Source organism: Petaurus breviceps, unplaced genomic scaffold (assembly GCF_028583685.1).
Source record: "Petaurus breviceps papuanus isolate PSGF00001 unplaced genomic scaffold, PetGlider_PUasm1.0 126, whole genome shotgun sequence".
Classification (NCBI taxonomy): Eukaryota; Metazoa; Chordata; class Mammalia; order Diprotodontia; family Petauridae; genus Petaurus; species Petaurus breviceps.
Genome location: NW_027185655.1, coordinates 37,195,890 through 37,215,096, shown reverse-complemented (window position 1 = coordinate 37,215,096; position 19,207 = coordinate 37,195,890). Strand labels below are relative to the sequence as shown.

General features: G+C 40.2%; 1 protein-coding gene across 3 annotated transcripts in view; it reads right to left on the bottom strand.

Annotated features, from left to right (window-relative positions):
• The window catches only part of MCUB (mitochondrial calcium uniporter dominant negative subunit beta), a 78,751-nt gene that overhangs the window by 45,360 nt on the left and 14,184 nt on the right, over window positions 1-19,207 (bottom strand). The window contains exon 1 of one of the 3 annotated variants that reach the window (XM_069095090.1): window positions 16,601-16,627. The exons of the other annotated variants lie outside the window; for them this stretch is intronic. Within the exon in view, the coding sequence (XP_068951191.1) occupies window positions 16,601-16,615 (15 nt within the window). The 5' untranslated portion in view covers window positions 16,616-16,627. Of the gene's footprint in view, window positions 1-16,600; window positions 16,628-19,207 lie in introns of those variants that run through there. 3 annotated transcript variants of the gene reach the window in all.

The window sequence follows — 19,207 nt, the reverse complement described above, 5'->3', positions numbered from 1 at the left end:
TTTGTCTGGTACAAAATGAACTGCAGGACCTCTAATTGGGAGACTGTAGGATTCCTTCCTCTTCTATGTCAATTCCCACCCCCTCCTCTAACATATTTCATAAGACTGAACTAGGAGAGTCTGTGAAATTCATCTGATGCAACCTGTTCGCTTTATGGAGAAGGAAAATTAGGCGCAGAAATTAAATGACTTAGTCATGGTCAAATAGGTAATAATAAGAAGAGTCAAGGTTCAAACCCAGGTCCTCTGACTCCAAATCCACAGTTCTATCTTTTTCTTTTTTTCTCCTTAATAGTATTTTATTTTTTCCAATTACACATAAAGATAGTTTTCAACATTCACTTTAATAAGATTTTGAGTTCCTCTTTCCCAAGATGGCCTGCAATCTGATATGGGATATACATGTGCAAACATAATAAACACATTTCCACATTAGTCATATTGTGAAAGAATCAGAACGAACGGGAAAAACCATAACAAAGGGGGAAGAAATAGAAAATAGTGTGCTTTGATCTGGATTCAAAATCTATAATTCTTTCTCTGGATGTGAATTGCATTTTCCATCATGAGTCTTTGGAATTGTCTTAGATCATTGTATTGCTGAGAAGAGCTAAGTCTATGAGAGTTGGTCATCACAGTTTTGCTGTTACCATGTACAATGTTCTCCTGGTTCTGCTCACTTAACTCAGCATCAGTTCATATAGGTCTTTCCAAGTTTTTCTGAAATCCTCCTGCTCCTCATTTCTTACAGCACAATAGTATTCCATTACGTTCACACACCACAACTTGTTCAGTCATTCCCCAGTTCATGGGCATCCCCTCAATTTCCAATTCTTTGCCACCACAAAAAGACCTGCTATGAACATTTTTGTACATGTGGGTCCTTTCTCCCTTTTTTATGATCTCTTTGGGAACAGACGTAGCAGTGGTTTTGTTGGATCAAAGGGTATGTACAGTTTTATAGCCCTTTGGGTCTATGATGGTTGGACAGGTTCATAACTCCACCAACAGAAATACACTGTTCTTTGTACCATATCTTGCAATCTCTTCCCATATTGACATAGAGAGCTAGATATATATATATATATACATATATATATATATATACACACATAGATAGATAGATATGTGATATATATATAAACTATATAGTTTTATTTTCATATGACCTACATTTCCCAATACATCCCTTCTATCTTCTCTCCTCCCTCCCAGAAATGGTCCTTAAAACCAAAAAATTAGGAAAAGGTCAGAGGATGGGAAGGGGAACAGTTCATCAAAACTAACCAACATATCAACCAGGTGCAACAAATGCTGTGTTCCTCACCAATAGCATCCTACCTCTGTAAGAAGCAGAAGGGAGTATATTCTCATATCTCTTCTTGAGGCCAAGCTTAGTCATGATAACCTCACAGCATAAAATTTCAGTTGTTTTACTGTTTTCTTTCCATGTACACTGTGGTTGTCCTGGTGTATCTTATTTTCCTGGTTCTTTTTATTTCACTTTGCATCATTTCATATCAATCTTTCTAGGCTTTTCTATATTCATCATAATGGTGCTTGGAATAAACTGCTGGATTTGAGGTCAGGAAACCAGAGTTCAAAATAGCTCCTTGGACACACCATAGCTGGGGGAATTTGGTTGAGTAGTTACTGAACCTTTCTTAGCCTCAGTTTCTTCATTAGTAAAATAGAAACAAAAAAGTACCTAGCTCAAGGTAAGAATTAAATTAGATAATATATGCAAAGTACTTTACAAACCTTAAAGCTATAAAAATGTTATTTATCACTGCCATTTCCTGAAGCACACACTATATTATTTTCACATATCATAAACTTGTTTAGGCATTCCCCAGTTGATTATTTCCAATTCTTTGCTACAATAAAAATGTTTTTACAAATATTTTGGTGATATGCATTCTTTCTTTTTTGCCACTGAACCCTTGGGTTAGTATCTGGTGGTGGTATCTCTGGATTAAAGGGTATGGAAATGTTATTTACTTTCTCCACTTAATTCTAAATTGCTTTCTAGAATGTTTAGAATAGGGGATGGCAAGACCTGTTAATAGTTTTTATACCTTTAAATAAAATTTTAATGTATTTTAAAATGTAAAAAAACTTCTGTGGGCCATAAAAATAAGCCTGGCTGGATCTGGCCTCAGGCCCTAGTTTGTCAGCTCCTTAGTTTATACCAACTCGTAACCCCACCAACAATGCACCAGCATTCATGCTGACTCTTTTTTAAAAGGTAAGCAGATCTCCAAATTCACATGCTCTGTTGATGGTGCCTGTTCTTTCCCCCAGAGTTAAAATATATGCATCCTTCAGAGATGATAAATGCCTAGTCTGTTTCTTTAGACACAATACTTGGCTGATAGACAAAAGCTGACTGTACCATCAAAAAAAACCCCATTAATTCCAAGTAGCTTATGCTCTGAATACTTGAATAAAGCTGCCTGAATATATTTATACATCCAAAGCTGATTGGAACTCTGTCTTCATTTTTGCAATTATTCCTTTTGATGTCTTTATAAGCTTGCAAATTCTGAGGACGAAACTGCCTTAACAACTTCAACTATGAAAAGAATATGCCTTCATTTTAAGAGCACAGAGTAATCAGTGAAAATCAATTTCCGTTTCCCACATCAGACTACGCTTTTCAAGAGACTTTACTCAGCATTTACAAAGCCAACTCCATGCTTCTCAGCACGCGATGTTAGAAATGGCTGTTTATTTTGTGAAATCAAAAAGAGCTCGTCCACCTCCTCTCTTTAATGGACAATAGGAAGCAGATTTCATTCAAAAGGAAACAGTAGGCATTGAGTTCTTATTCAGTTCGGAGTATACTAGACACAGTTAAATATCACCCTCAGGCCATCTTTTGTGCCATGAAAGTGGGTCAACATCACATCAGAAGCTCACATCTGGGCAGCAGCCAAATCAACAAACATTTATTAATTCTCTACTGTGTGCCAAGCCTCTGGGGAAGACAAGAGGCAGAAAATGTATTCTTTGCTTTTAACAGGGACAGCCTGTGATTCACAGAAGAAAACTCAGGACTGGGGGGCACAGATTTGAAAAATCAGCTGCAGAGAGGGGGGTTGTTGAAGCCACAGCAGTGAATGAGGCTGTCAAAGGAGAGAGTGTGGGAAGCAGAGAAGACGGCCAAGGATGGACCCTTGGAAAATATTCACTTTAAAATGAGTGAAGGAAACACATGAGGTGTATTCATAGAAGCAGGAGGGAGAGGGGGATCTCTGAAGACAAAGGAGACAGTATCCTATAAAAGGAAGTCGTCAGCAATGGGAAAATCTGTGGAGGGTCAAGGATCATAGTCATCAGTCAACAAGCCCACTCTATGCCAGGCATTGTACTAAGGTACTTTTTAACACTCAATCCATGATCCTCTTATCACATAGGATTCAGAGCTGGAAGGACCCTTAGAAAGTAAATCAGATCAACAAGCATTTCCGGTGCCTACTGTGTGCCAGGCCTTGGGTTAAATGCCAAGGAAACAAAGAAAGGCAAAAACCAGTTTCTGCTCCTAGAAGTTCAGAGGCTAATGGGTTATGGGGATAGGAGGCAGGAGAGGACACAGGGTCACAATTCTCTTCTTTCTTCCAATCTGGCCTTTCTCTTCTGTAAGGCCAAGTCTTGTATACTTAATCTTATCCCCTCCCTTCTCCTACAGAGACCACCTCTCTCAGGCATCATCTTTATCTCTAAACTTTAAACTATCCCATCTACTGGTTTCTTCCCAACTAACTTCAAACTTGCCCTAATCTGCCCCATCCTTAAAAAACAACAACAAAAAACTTAATAGATCCTACGGTACCATCTCTTCTAGCTACTGTCCTGCATCGCCTCCCTTTCTCTGCTGCCTACAATCTCTGCCTTCACTTCCCCCCTTCTTACTCTCTTACAACCCTTTGGGGTCCAGCTTCCAATCTCATCATTCAACTAAAAGTGCTCTCTCCAAAGTTGCCCAAGATTAAATCTTCACAGTCAGACCCGAAGTGTTTTTCTCAGTCTTCCACCTTGCTGACCTCTCCATAGACTGACACAGCCCCCCCCTTTATTTTTGTGACTCATTTCTTGGGGTCCTCCTTCCTAACTAGCACATCTTTCTCAGTCTTCTTTGTTCCTTCATTATCCTTTTCCCATCCCCAAATTGTGGGTCTTCCCCAAGGCTCTGTTGTGGGGCCCTTCTCTTTTGCCATTATATTTTCTCATTTGGTGACTTCATCAATTCATGGGTCTAATGATCATATCAATGCAGATGGCTCCCTTATTCAGCTACCAGAGATATATCCAGCCCTAATCTCTCTCCTGAGGGCAGTCCCACATCGCAACTGCCTAAACTCAGACACCCCACAAGAATCTCAAACTCAATGTGTCTAAAACAGAATTCATTGCATTTCCCTAAAAACCCACCCCTTTTCCCAGTCTTCCCTAACACTGCCAATATTGCCAGCATCCTTCCAGCCATTCAGGTTCACAACCCCAGCATCCCCCTCAATGCTTCATTTCCCCTCACTGTTCACATTGAACCAGGTGGCAAATGTGATGGTAATTCTTCCACAATTTTTGTCACATCTGTCCTTTTCTTCACCTAGTACAAGCCCTTATCAGCTTTCACCTGGACTGCAGAAACACCCTTTTCATTGGTCTCCCTGTGTCCAGTCTGTCCCTGCTCTAATGCATACTCAGGGCAGCTGCCAAAGACATTTCCTTTAAATGCCAATAAGAACTAACCATGCCCTTTACTCAAAAACTCTACTAAGATCATATATAAATGCCTCTGGCAATTAAAAGCTCTTCACAATCTGATCCCAACCCACCTTTCCAATCATACCAATCAGTCGATAAACATTCATTAAGCATCTATGTGCCAGACACTATACCAAGTGCTGGGGCATATAAAAAGAGACAAAAGACTGTCCCTGCCCTCAAGATGCTTACAGTCTAATGGGAGAAGACAAGGCAAACAAGTCTATACAAAGCTAGGTACAAGATAAATAGGAAATAATTAACAGAGAGAAAGCACTGAAATTCAGAGGGGTCAGGGAAGACTTCTGTAGAAGCTGGGATTTTAGTTGGGACTTAAAGATGTCCTTTACTGGGGCAGCTAGGTGGCGCAGTGAATAGAGCATTGGCCCTGGAGACAGGAGGACCTGAGTTCAAATCTGACCTTGACTAGCTGTGTGACCTTGGGCAAGTCACTTAACCCCAATTGTCCTGCCCTCCCCCCTTCAAAAAAGAAAAAAAAAGGGTGTCCTTTATGCATTCATTATACCACCTGATCAAACACGGTGTCTTACTTTTTCTTGAAAGGAAGCAACGCAACAAGCATTTATTAAGCACCTACTATATGCCAGGTACTAAATGCTTTACAAATATTATCTCACTGAAACCTCACAACAACTTCACAAGGCAGGTGCTATGATTTGCATCCCATTTTATTTTATTTTTTAGTTTTTTATTAGTTAATTTATTTATTTTTAGTTTTCCACATTCACTTTCATAAGTTTTAAATTTTCTCCTCCCTCCCCAAGCATCATCCCATTCTACAGAGGAGGAAACTGAGGCTGACAGCATGACTCAAACACAAGTAGAGAGACAATCTCAGGCCAGATCCAAACTCATGTCTTTCCAGACTTCAGGCCCAGCTCTCTAGCTACTGAGTCCCCATCAGCCTTCTGGTGGTACATCTCCTGTCTAGAACATACTCTCTCTTTACTCATACTTCTTAGACTACTTAGTTTCTTCAAGACTCAGCTCTAGGACTACCTACTTTCTTTTATTCCCCACACATAACAGTATTTTATTTTTTCCAATTACACATAACGAACGTTTTCAACATTCACTTTCATAAGATTTTGAATTTCAAATTTTTTTCTCTCCCTCCTCCCCAAGACAGCAAGCAATCTGGTATACGTTATATCAAACATATTTCCATACCAGTCATGTTGTGAAAGAAAAATCAGAATAAAAAGGAAAAGCCTGGGCTACCTAATTTCTAAACAAAGCTACCTCATTCATTTGTGAGACTGGGGTTAGAAGGTCAAAGTCAGCAAACTGACTAGACTCCAATTCTGTCTCCCACACCCCAGTGGGGGAAAATTAACTGGGGAAAGGTTAACTGTCGGGGTGCCAAGGGATAGGTGGAGGCTGTTGCAGCTGGGGCAAAGGGCAGGGATGAAGGCCACCAAGACCAGAGCAGAAGTAAGAAGGAGGCCCACAGAGGCCACCTGGGTCCAGGCCAAGGTTTGATCAGAGAGAGCCTGAGCCCAGGGAACCACTGTCCCCCGGGAGACAATAAAAGTGGAAGTTAGGCAGTGCCCTCAGACCAGAGGGAGCTGGGGGAGAGCTATCCATCAAGGCAATGCAGAGGAGGCCAGGAAATATAGGGAAACAATGGCATTCAAGCAGAAAGTCACTTTACTCTGACATCCCATGTACTGGCAGGTTCTTTTCTGTCTAGAATCCCAATGTAGCTCCCTGCTCTTTCCTGCTATCAACTCTGATGTAGCATCTAGGAAGGAGACTGGAAAGTGAATGGGAGAAATATGTCTTTAGTGTGTATGAATAAGATGACTGAGGAAAACGCAAAGTTTTTCAAACATCCAATCATAGATATCTGAAAGAGGTTTGTAGATTTGGAGTCAGGAGTCTTGGAGATTATTCCAATTCAAACTCTTTGCTGTATAAAGGAGGAAACTAGGGCCCAAAGGGATGAAATGATTGGTCCAAGGTCACCTGGATGAAATCGACAGGGCTGGAAATGGAACTCAGATCTTCTGACTTCAAATTCAATGACATTCCACTGCCCCAGGTTGCCTCCTTAACAAGGAAAGAGACACATACCCCTAGATTTCTAGAATCAATTACAACACAAATCTACCCATTCCAGAGAAAATATGGAAAGGACCTTAAGTTGTATTTGTTTTTTGTCCTTCACTCTGGAAGAGAACCAATGGCATCAGGAAGGTGATGTCTTAACTTGCAAGTGAATTGGATTTAAGTGAGGCAAGGCTATGAAAAGTCACCAGCCTCACTTTCTCCTCCAGAGCCACCAATACAAGGGTCAAAGTGAATAAAAGCTACAGGGTTTTTGGAAGCTGGAATTTGTTTTCAACTAAGTCACTTGTATTTTTCACAAAGAAGAGAATTCATTTGAAGGCTCTAAACAGACTCTACTAAAAATACAATAACCTTTTGAACAATTAAAAGAAAACATACAACTCCCTGTTCAACAAACATCCTTGAGGGCACAGAAGGAGACAGGATGCCCATTTCTAGAACTAAGAAAAAGGAACAGATCTCCACAATCAGCTACCCTTGGATCACTGCCTTAAAGATGTTTCCAAACCAGAGACCAATAAGTGAATGCAACAACCATCTCTCTTCCTCTCAGATATCATGGCAGTTTTAAGACATGTTTCCAAAATTATCTTCCTGAGAATGGGAGATTGAGATTATTCTAAGTAATATTTGGTCACAAACTTGATGGCATCAGACTACTGCACTTAGGAAACTAAATCCACATTTCTAATGTGTTGTAAGCATGATCTTACTAATAATGGGGGGTGGGCAGGTGATGAGCATTTATCAAGCACCTAATGTATACCAAGTACAGGGCTAAGTGTTTTACATATATCTCATTTGAGTCTCAAAACAACCTTGGTGGGACAGGTGTTATTATAATCCACATTTTAAAGATGTGGGAATGGAGGCAGACAGATGTTGAGTTATCCAGGATCACTCAGCTAGTAAGTGTGTCTCAGGCTGGATTTGAATTCGGGTCTTCCTTACTCCAAGCCTAGAGCTCTATTGACTAGCTGCATCTATGACATGACATGCTTATGTTTTACTCAAATGGATCTGTCATCTCACTATTATGGATGTTCCCTCCAATAAAGCAGTTTGCAATCAGCTTCTGCCTACCCATTCCTTGTGACCATAGTTCAAATTTCCCCCTATCTCATATACTGATCACTAAATGTGTTGGATTTCTCCACGTTTTCCAGCCCATGAATACACAAAGCAAACAGGTTGCAGAGGGTTAGGACCAAGTGGCCAACCAGCAGGTGGTGCCATTTTGGCCCTTTCAACATACCTGATACTCTTTTACTCAAAACAGAGTGTGTATTGACATACCTAAACCCCTTTACCTACTACAACAGATCCTTAGCTTTAGAAGCCAAGAAAGCTGAGGTCTTCTTTCTTCCCCATTGTCCAAGGCATGGAGACCTCCATTTGGACCCCTATTAGGCCCTTCTCTCCTCTATCACTTCTTCCATATCATAATCCAACCCTTCCTCCCCTCCCACACAAACCCACTGTAGCAGCAAGCACCCCAGCATTCCCAGGGTGGCTGCCAACACAGTTTCCTAGATCTGCTTTTCTAAAGGAAAGCAACTCAAAATGGGTTAACAATCTTGCTTTAATCAATCAAACATATCATTTACCTAGTTCAGGGGAAAAAGTCAGCACCCCGAACTTCAGAGTATACAGAAGTTACAAGCAGAAGTTACAAGGCAGAGAAACATTTCAAGCAGACAGGCCTCCAACTGTCCAACCACTACATCCATACCTAGTCAGTCACCAGAGAGGGAAGCATCAACATCTGGGTTTTCAAAGCCAGGGGGCTCGATGGCTGCCCAGAGTCTCATCTGGTCAGATCACACAACACTTCTCAAAGTGAGTCCCAAAGCAAAGCCTTACATCCAGGTTTATATAGCCTTCTCCTGGGTCAGAGAATGTAACCACCCTCTTGACCCAGTGACCAATCACAAAGCATCTCCTGAAAAGCAAGCCTCCTGACACAGGCTCCAGGTACACTTAAGCCTATCAAATGGCCTAGGGGCAGGGAAGATCTAACACAATACAATCTTAGAAAGATGGCAACAACATAAATTTACATTCCCATTACACCCCCTTTGGGGGGGGGAGCCCTTCTTTCTACTCCTATTTTATCCCCCCTCAGAGTCAGGCCAAACCTCTCTCAATTTACAACAATGTTCAATGGGCACAGGCTATGGGAATTCCTTAAAACTTCCCTTCTGGGTCCTAGTCATATATGTGAATTATACAATTCAGACCTTCTGGAGAAAAATAAATTATATTTCATCTACTATACTGCATTAATTTGCACAAATTAATTTCTTAAATCAATAAATCAGTATAGATGAGGTTGAATTTCTCTGCCATTCATTGAAATGCACATAAACATCTATTTATCAGTTCCTTCATCTTTCTTCATATGTACTTTATTTTTAATTTGTGTATTTATAATAGTGAAAATGATTAAGTTAATAATATTGCTGTTACTGTGCAATGTTCTCTTAGGTCTGCTCACTTCACTCTTCATCATTTCGTTCAAGTCTTTCCATGCCTAAGATCACTGAGCTCATCATTTCTTGTAACATAGCAGTATTTCATTATAGCCACATACCACAATTTGTTCAGCCATTCCTCAACTGATTAATTTTTTTTTTAAAAGGAGTACACATATACAAACTAAAATATGGAGGCAACATGGTACAGTGAAAAAGTCCTAGCTGTGGAATCAGAAGACCTAGGTTCAAATACCACCTTTGACACTTCTTATATGTATGACCTTGGGCAGGTCATTTAAGATCTGTTGGACTAATGTATAAAATGAGGAGTATAAAACCTCCTCCAGGTCTAGATCTATGATGCTATGTAAAATATCAGATAAGAATACAGCCCTGCCCCCAAAAAAATCACACTAAGAAGCTAGCTAGTGTAAGAAAGAGCACATGACCCAGAGTTTAAAAAGACCTGAATTCAAATCCTGTCTCAGATACTTACTATTTCCCTCAGTTTCTTCAACTGTAAAGTGAGAACAAAAGCACCTATCCCACAGGATTGTTGTGCAGATGAAATGAGATATTTGTAAAGCACTTTCTTTGTAAACTTTGAAGCACCATAAGAATACTAGCAGTTATCATTATAATATTCAAAGTCTACTACAAAAAGTGGTTGTCATCTTGTAAAAGGGTGGTTCCAGCATTAGAACATTCTAGCCACTGATCAACAAGGGAAGACTATTCCTATTTGATCAAAACTGTTGCCTCTCACTAGCTTTGCAATTTCTAGCTTCCCCATCCATAAAATAACTGTCAAGGCCAGATGAATAATTTCATCTTTATCTAAGACATTTCTTGATCAAACCACCCTACTCCCAACCTAAAACCTTATGAGTTTAAACACTGTAAGCATTATTATCCCCCATTTTATAGACGAGAAAACTGAGGCTCCAAGTGACTTAGTCTAAGACCAATGTTCTTTCTGCTACACCCACACCTTCTGCCTAAGGTTCCACCCAACCCCCACCCAGCTCTAACATTTCCCCTACTATTTTCTAACCTAGATATCCAGTTTCTTATATGGTGTTAAGAAACTCAAGCTAGGGCTTTTTGCCCTCAAACAAGAGAAAAGAGAAATTCAAGACTCTGAAGATACTGCTCGTGTGTGGCTGCTTCTGAGCAAGTGCTTATAGCACAAAGTAGGTTCATGGGCTCAAAGATCCAGTCAGTCAGTCAATAATCCTTAATACTACTGTACTAGATTTTGAACTGAACGAAACTTCAGAAATCATCTGGTTCAACTTCCTCATTTTACAGATGAAAAGATACAATACAATAAGTATTGTTAACAGGCAATCAAAATGCACAAAACTTAAGTGAAAAACTAGATGTATTATTACAAGAGAAATGAACATACATGTGGAACCCTAGGCAAGGACAAAGAGCTCACCATCCAAAGAGACTTGCATATTTATGAAATTATGACAGAGAGAAGGAGAGACAGACATTTCCACCTAAATGGGAGTGTCAGGGGAGGAGAAATCATGAATAATTAAGATGGCAAAATCCTTTTCCCTTGCTAGACTATGAAGATAGGATGGTCTGTCTGCTTATCTACAATGGTTCCAGACAAACAGTTTCCCAGTCTAGTGCAGTCTGACTGCCACCTGTCTTGACTCCCAAGGACACACAAGTAGGGGGGCTTTGTCCTTGACAGGTTCAAGGTCTCTTGCATATTCTGGGTCCAGTGTTTCTGGAAAATATGGCAACTCAAAAAGACAAGTTCAGGGGACCCCTTAATAGTATATATTAAGTGCCAGCACTGTGGGGATACAAATAAGAAAGACAGTCCCTATCCTCAAAGACAAGACAGTACCACGACTGAGACCAAACAGTAATGTTTCTTCAGCAGTTTCACAGACTGCATTATGTGCTAATGAAGTTTAATTCACAACCTCCCTGGAGAGTAGCAGAGTAGTTTATAAGCTAAGTTACTAAGTCTTGATTTAAGTGTTTTTGTCAATGTGCAGTTCTTAGTGTTTTATGTTGAACCTTTCTTTTGTGTGTAGAAAATAAATATCTGTCCCATACCTGATTCACTGACGGTCTTTCTACTTCCCCATTTGAGGAGCCAAAAACTAAGCTTTAAGCAATTTTTTTCCCTAGGATGAGAAGGTGGGAGTTTAACAAGTCAAAGAATGTGAGAAAGGGAGCTTAATTCCTCTCATTAGAGACCAAACTCACTCAAGACTGAACCTTTTCCAAATCAGAGAGGGCTGTTTAGTGGAGGAGGAAAGTGCACAGAATCTTTGGGGCCCAGAAAACACATATCTGTTAGATATAAAATGAGCTGATTGGAACTCTAAAGTCCCTTCTTGCTATATTATATTCTTATTACACAGGATAATAAAGTAAGCTTTTGAACAGGGAAAAAAAATCTTTGAAATAAATTTCTCAGATAAAGTTTTGTTATCCAAGATATAGACAATTAAGACCAAGAGCCATTCCCCAATAGATTAGTGGTCAAAGGATAGGTTCTCAAAAGAACTGCAAACTATTAACAATTATATGAAACAATTCATATTATTCTCTTTAATAATAATTCTAATAATTCTTTCTAATAATGAGAGAAATGCAAATTTCAACTCTGAGGTTTTACTTCACACCCAGAAAATTGACAAAGATGACAAAAAGATGGGAATGGTCAATGTTTGAAGGTGCTATGAGAAGAGAGTGAATTGTTAGAGGTGCCAAGGTTCAGGGAAAGCAGTGTGGAATATGTAAATAATTTGTGTGTGTGTGTGTGTGTGTGTGTGTGTCTGTGTGTGAATATACATTATATATGTGTATATACAGACATGCATACGTATATATACACATACATACAAATATGTGTGTATATATATCTATAGTTATTTTCATGTTGTTTCATGTTGTCTTTGTTGGTCAGAAGAAGTTTCTCAGTCAAACCTGATTGAATTATAGGGTAGTAGAGAAGGACTGATCATAAATACTCACTTGTACTTCCTTTAAGACTTCTTGCCTCCATTCTGGCCCTCACAGTCTGTTATTTATTTCATCAAATGGGAACACAAAGGAATCAATCAACTGATCAATCCTCTCCTCCCCAACCCCCATCACATCCTCACCAAGAGTAATCACAGGTCCAGTAAGAAAAAATAAAGCTGTTAATCAGACAATATTTCTAGCCATTCAAAGTTTCTTCATGTTATAATGTAATTTGGCCATTAGCCACATTACATCATTTTATATCCATCAGTTAGAAGATCTTGTTACAAGTCTTCATTTCTACTGAGCTAACTTGGGCAGAAACAAGACAACAAAATCATCATTCAATGCTTTTAGTAAAAAGGAAGTCAAGTCATTTTCTAAAAAGCATGAGGATTTAACTCATTTATGTGGCTTCTAAGATGAGTCCAAATCCATTACAGGAGAATCTTGGGAGAAGAATTCAAGATGGTGTTTTTAACAATTACATACACACAAACTGGATCTTTACTGTGTTAGTCACTTAACATCTGCTTCCCATTAAAAGAGGCTTACTCTGTTTACTTTCCAGAGAATGTGCCCAATTTTGTATAAACTTCTCTTTCAGAACTGTTGCAAAAAGTAATCAAAGGGGTGGTGGCTAGGTGGTGCAGTGAATAGAGCACCGGCCCTGGAGTCAGGAGGACCTGAGTTCAAATCCGACCTCAGACACTTAACACAAAAACTAGCTGTGTAACCCTGGGCAAGTCACTTAACCCCAATTGCCCTCCAAAAAGAAAAAAATAATAATCAAAGCAAGTGTCTATATTTATCATCTGGTTTTTGGTACCCTTCCATGTAACTGCTTTGAAGGCAGATTTTTAAAACATTTAGATAATGACAATCATTTAATTCAAGATAAGACTCACACCAAAGAAAGACCCTTTACTTAGCATTGCTCCTTGAAGAAAGGAAAGACTTGGGGTTTGGGTTCCCCCCCCCCCAATCTCCAGTGTTCAACATAAGTGTCTGGAATACAGTATTTTTCCATAAGTTCTCCAGAGAGATCCAACTCAATATATGCTAAGCTGTCTTCTCCATCTTTCCAAGACACCAGTATAACACTGGAGCTGTCCATCTGCCATTCTCCTCTCTTGATGCATCCATCACCTTCATGATGTCCTGGGTCTCTCTGAGAACAAAGGGCGAACAGCAACAATCTGCATAGCTAGGCCATTATCTTTGGGACCAATGATGTGTTGCTACTTACTTGACATCAGGTTAGTAATGTTATTTAACTTCTAGGTCTCAGTCTCTTCATCTGAAAAAAAGAAGGGGTTGGAAGGATTTCTACTTTGAGCACATCGCTGTAAAGGGCAAACAGCTTTGGGAGGCTGAAGAATTCTGACCGTGGTGGCTAGGTGGTGCAGTGAATAGAGCACCGGCCCTGGAGTCAGGAGGACCTGAGTTCAAATCTGACCTTGGGCAAGTCATTTAACCCAAATTGCCCTGCCTTCTTCCCTCCAAAAAGAAAAAGAGAGAGAGAGAGAGAGAGAGAGAGAGAGAGAGAGAGAGAGAGAGAGAGAGAGAATGAAGGCCACACAGCAGCAAGCATTTAGCACAATGTCTCAGACACAGTGAGTATTTAATAAATGTTTAATGACTGACACTGACAGGACAGAGATGAGGGTGGAGCTGGTAATGATGCCAAAAAAAAGGATATGAAATCAATGAAATGTAAAAGAATAAAAAATACCCAAAAACCAGCACACAGCCTTTAAAAAGGGTAATAGCCAAGAAGAGTGGAACTGGTACTGTCATGTCAAAGATGACTTATACTCCTTACGACATCAGGCTTTGTGTGGGCGCTGATTATTTCAGAGGCAATCCTCCTTTCTGTCTTTTTTTTTATTAAGCAACTGGGGTTAAGTAACTTGCTCAAGGTTACACGGCCAGTTATTTCTGGGTGTGGTGCTGAGTGTCTGAGCCCGGGATTCGATCTCCAGGTCGTCCCAACACTGAAGCCGGTGCTCTTACTCGCTGAGCCACCTGGCCGCCCCTAAGCAATCGGGGTTAAGTAACTTGCTCAAGGTTACACGGCCAGGTGTTTCTGGGTGGGTGCTAAGTGTCTGAGCCCGGGATTCGATCCCCAGGTTGTCCCGACACTGGGGCTGGTGCTCTTACTCGCTGTGCTACCTGGCCACCCCTCTGTCTTTTTTTAATGGAAATGTTCATGACTGTTGATAATTGTCAAGTTCACAATTTAAAAAAATGTATTAAAAATGAGAGGGTCCTTTACATAAAACTTCTTGCTGGCAATATGCTCATCTACTCCTAACATGCATCTTCCCATTACCCTTTGGGTTATCTGAAATTTGATTCTTTATTCCATAATCCATGGCTGTACATCATCACTGGGCAATTAAAAAGAAGATATTTGATGATAGAGATAATTAAAAGTTCTGTACAATTTCCTTACATATTACATTTCCTTACATATACAATATGTAATATCCTGTTACAATAATTAGTTGTTAAATTATACTCAGCTGAATAAGAAATAGTTCTCCTCTAACAGATCAGTTCCACAAACATTTTTTTTAATTTATGGAAAAAAAACCAAGCAGCTTCCTAACAGTTAAATAAAAAGGACAATTGTACATGAAACTGCAAATTGACTATGCACAACTTTCAAATATACAACAAAATTACCACATAACTGTGCATGGCATGGTGCTAGAACTATCTAGGAGAACAACGCTCTAAGATTCAGTCAAAGGGCCACACTTGAGGACCTAGAGAGCCACATGTGACCTCGAGGCTGCAGGTCCCCCCCCCCCCTTCAAGTCTCTGCCCTCAAGAAGTTTATATTCTGGGTGAAAGAATTTATGTATAATTTGAACCCCCAGATTCCAATTCTGCTCTCCCAGCCAACAAAATTTATGTCCTCTTCCTTTGTAATGCTTCAGCTGAAAACAACAATTATCCCTCTGTACAGTTATTCCCTTCAAACTACTATCATCATGATTCAGGACATCTTTAGACGGGTGATAAGATGATTTTTAGGGTACGAATCCACTGATGATATTTACTTTAAAATAATTCTTCCTACCTTACATTAGTAAGGTATCCTGGAGCTATTCCAGAGTCAGAAGGCACTGGATTTAAGTCCTTTCTCTGGCACAAACTGGCTTTGGATTCAGTCAAATGGTTGTACTTGAGGACCTAGAGGGCCACATGTGACCTCAAGGCCACAGGTTCCCCAGCCCTGGACTAGAGGAACCTCTCAGTCCTTTTAGGCAGCTTTACAAGTGCCAAGAAGATGCCTTGGTAGAGGGAGGAAGGAAATTCCCTATGCAAAGGAAATCACAGGTCCATTACCTATTTCCCTTATGTTCTATCTGGAAGCTTCTTACCAGGCCCAAAGTGAGCACATGGTTCTCTAAGACTAATCAGTAGAATTGTAAGAACTGAGCTCCATAGATCAAAAAGAAGGTAGGAGAGCATGAACCACACAGTGCAAAACCACAACAAAACATAAACTCCTTGAAGGAAGAAACTGTTTCAGTTTTTTGCCTCTGTATCCCCAGGGTCTGGCATAGACTAAAAACAAGACAGAAGGCCATATCCGTAAGAACTTCCCATGCTAGGAGATGTCATCTCTGGTAACAAACGACCAAAGAGTTAGAAAGCTTTTGCAACCACTGTTAACTCCAAAAATACCAAAGAGCTCACACAGGTTATAAGCAAAACGTTTTCTTTATTCCAATAGGGGAGGCCTCCAATAAGAAGAGACCCAAAGCAGTGGGGCTAAACGTTGATTTATATACTCGTGGCTAGCCAAAGAATCAAACAGTACAATGTAGTAGTAACAGTAGCAAGGCCCAACAGCAACAATGTGGCAAGGTTGTCTAGTGACAAAAAGTCCATTCATAGCAGGGCTTCCTGGCAGGGCCCATTCACCAAGCTCAGGGACCATCCGTTCTGACTTAGTTGCAACAATGTTCATTCAGAGGGCGAGGGCAAAGGATTGTTGTTATGCCAAGTTCAGAGCACAGCTTGCTAGGTCCCAGCTCTCTTAATAGTAAAAAGAGAGGGGTGGTTTTGGTTCCTGATCGGGGCATGTCAGTAATAAGGCAAGGGGAGGGTGGTGTCCCTGGAGAGCCCCACCCATCACCACACCCTCAAACTAAGATGCTCTATTTTTGACATAGAAAAATTGAAAGTTTGTCAAGTTTGTCTTTAAGCTTGAGCCCGTGCTCCCTTAGGTCATTTACCTCAGTATGCATCATAACTTCACTCTTGTCCCTCTGTCACTCATGTCCCTCCTTCCATGTCAGAAATCAGACAACCTGACACTGTCTCCATTCAGCCGGAACCCTTCTTCAGTCTCTTCAGTTACAATTCCTTCCACCCCCAGCAGCTGTCATTTGAATATACAAATTTGAATTCTGACCTCAAATTCTAATCAAATAACCATCACAGCCCTATTTTCCTCCTTTCCCTGGCCTCTTCTGACACACAGTATCACTGTGTGTTTCTTCCCTCTCGAGTTATAGCCTGGAGGGCAGCTTATAATGAACCCAGTGAGCTGGCTGTGACTGTTCGTTTTCTAAGTATGGATTTAAAAAAAAAAAATGCTGAGCTTCCATTTTCTCCTCCTGGAAGTTTTCAGGGGAAAGGGAGGTGGCTGTGATTGTTCTTTTCTAAGCATGTTTTTTTTTAAATGCTGAGCTTCCATTTTCTTCTCCCAGAAGTTTTCAGGGAAAAGCTTACAAGCTACCCTCCCAGGAAAAAAGCATTTGGGGGTGGAGGACAGTTTGAGGTCCCAGGGCCACAAAGAAAATCACACAGTTGAACACATTCCAGAAGTTCTGTTTCTGAACAGAGACATGGAAAGGAAAGAAAAGGCGATTCCTTCTGGCTTTGTCCTAGAGTATGAGGTTGGAACACTGAAAATAATGTCAAGAATTTTCCTAAGTTTAGTTAGTTTTGCTGAATTGCTTCCTCTCTCCTTTTTTATTTTTTTTTTTTTTATCACAAGGGATGGTTCTCTGAGAGGAAGAGAGGAGACATATTGGGAAATACAGGTGATGTAAAAACAAAAGATAATCAATAATAATTTTTTTTTAAAAAAGGAAAGACATAGGGGCGGCTAGGTGGCTCAGCGAGTAAGAGCACCGGCTCCAGTGTTGGGATGACCTGGATCAAATCCGGGCTCAGATACTCAGCACCACACCCAGAAATAACTGGCCGTATAACCTTGAGCAAATTACTTAACCCCCATTGTTTTTTAAAAAAAAAAAAAAAAAAAGGAAAGACATGAGAAAACATAGCCAAAGCACTGAGTGACCTCAAATTCTTGTCATTCCTGGCCAGGTAAGTCAAAACAAAATCTGGTGCTTAATAATGGCTTAATAAAGGTTCAATAATGATGGTCCCCAAGGGAAGTGAACTCACCTGAGGAAATTAATCAATCAATAGGCCTTTTTGTATCTGCTCTTATCTATCTTTCCCAAATGTTCATCTGCTCACTATTTATGTCCCTTGTCCCGAAGAACAGGGTCTCTCATCACATGGCTGTCTGTACTCCTTCCCCATCATCCAGGGAGATACTCAAGTCCAGGTCTCTGCTCCATGCTGGCCTCCATCTTTTCCCCATTTCCTTCCTTCATACCTCCTCTCTGCCACATTCTCTCTTCCTCCTCCTCTTCCTCACTACTTCAGAAACGAGAGGTTTCTTGACCAATCTTTGTTAAATTAATTGTCTGTCTCACAACCCACAGATCTCTATATACCAGTTTGTCAACAAATTCTGTATTTCATTACAACATCTCCTACATCCATCTCCTGTTCTCTACTGCTGGTTCCAAAACCTTTGACTAGACAGGTCATCAATCCTCTTAATAGCTTCAATCTTCTCTTTGCTTAGGATTCATTCATTCACTGATACTTCTATCCATTCATTCATTATGTATTTATTCAATGTTTACTATGTCTAAAGTAGGAATGCCAAATATAGGGTCTCATCCTTGATATCAATGAATCATTCAAGAAGTCTCTCACTTCTGTAGCAATAATGAAGAGGAAGAGGAGGAGAGAATGTAGCAGAGTGGGAGGAGGTATGAGGGAAGGAAATGGGGAAGAGATGGAGGCCAGCACAGGGGTGCAGAAATCTGTTCTATAAGAACTGGGGCCCTATAACAAAACTACTTCATTTGGGCTGAGATGGGTTTACCACAATTGTGAAATTCGGGAGAGATTTCTCCCAGCTGTTCAGACAAGACAAAACAGCAGCACTGAAATAAAGTACATAAATGGAAAGGAGGAATAAACAAGTAAAGTATCCTTGAACAGTTTTATCTTCTAAAAGGTTTCATTGATCTTAGAAATGGCTTTTTCCATTTCCAGGGGAAAGAGTCCTGAGGAATTTTCTTTGGGATAAGAAAAGTCTTTATTTTAAAGAGTTTCCTTTGATACATTTCCAGTAAGCAAAGCCAATCTATTAACTAGGAGAGCACTTGCCCTCTTAAAAGTCCTAAACAGCAGACATAACCACCAACACATTAGGGTAAATGGTTAAGAATTACAGGCTTTACAGAATGCATCATTGCAGTCACAGATGTGTGAACAACAATATGGTGTTTTATTTCAGTGTGTGGGTATGCAACTGACTCTTACTGGCCCACAGTTCTAGTATTGACAGATTTGTGCTTGGAGAATGCAGGCTACATTTTATTTAATTTTATTTTTTTGGAGGAGGGAAAGCAAGGCAATTGGGGTTAAGTGACTTGCCCAAGGTCACACAACCAGTAAGTGTGTCAAGTGTCTGGGGCCATATTTGAACTCAGGTCCTCTTGATTCCAGGACCAGTGCTCTATTCA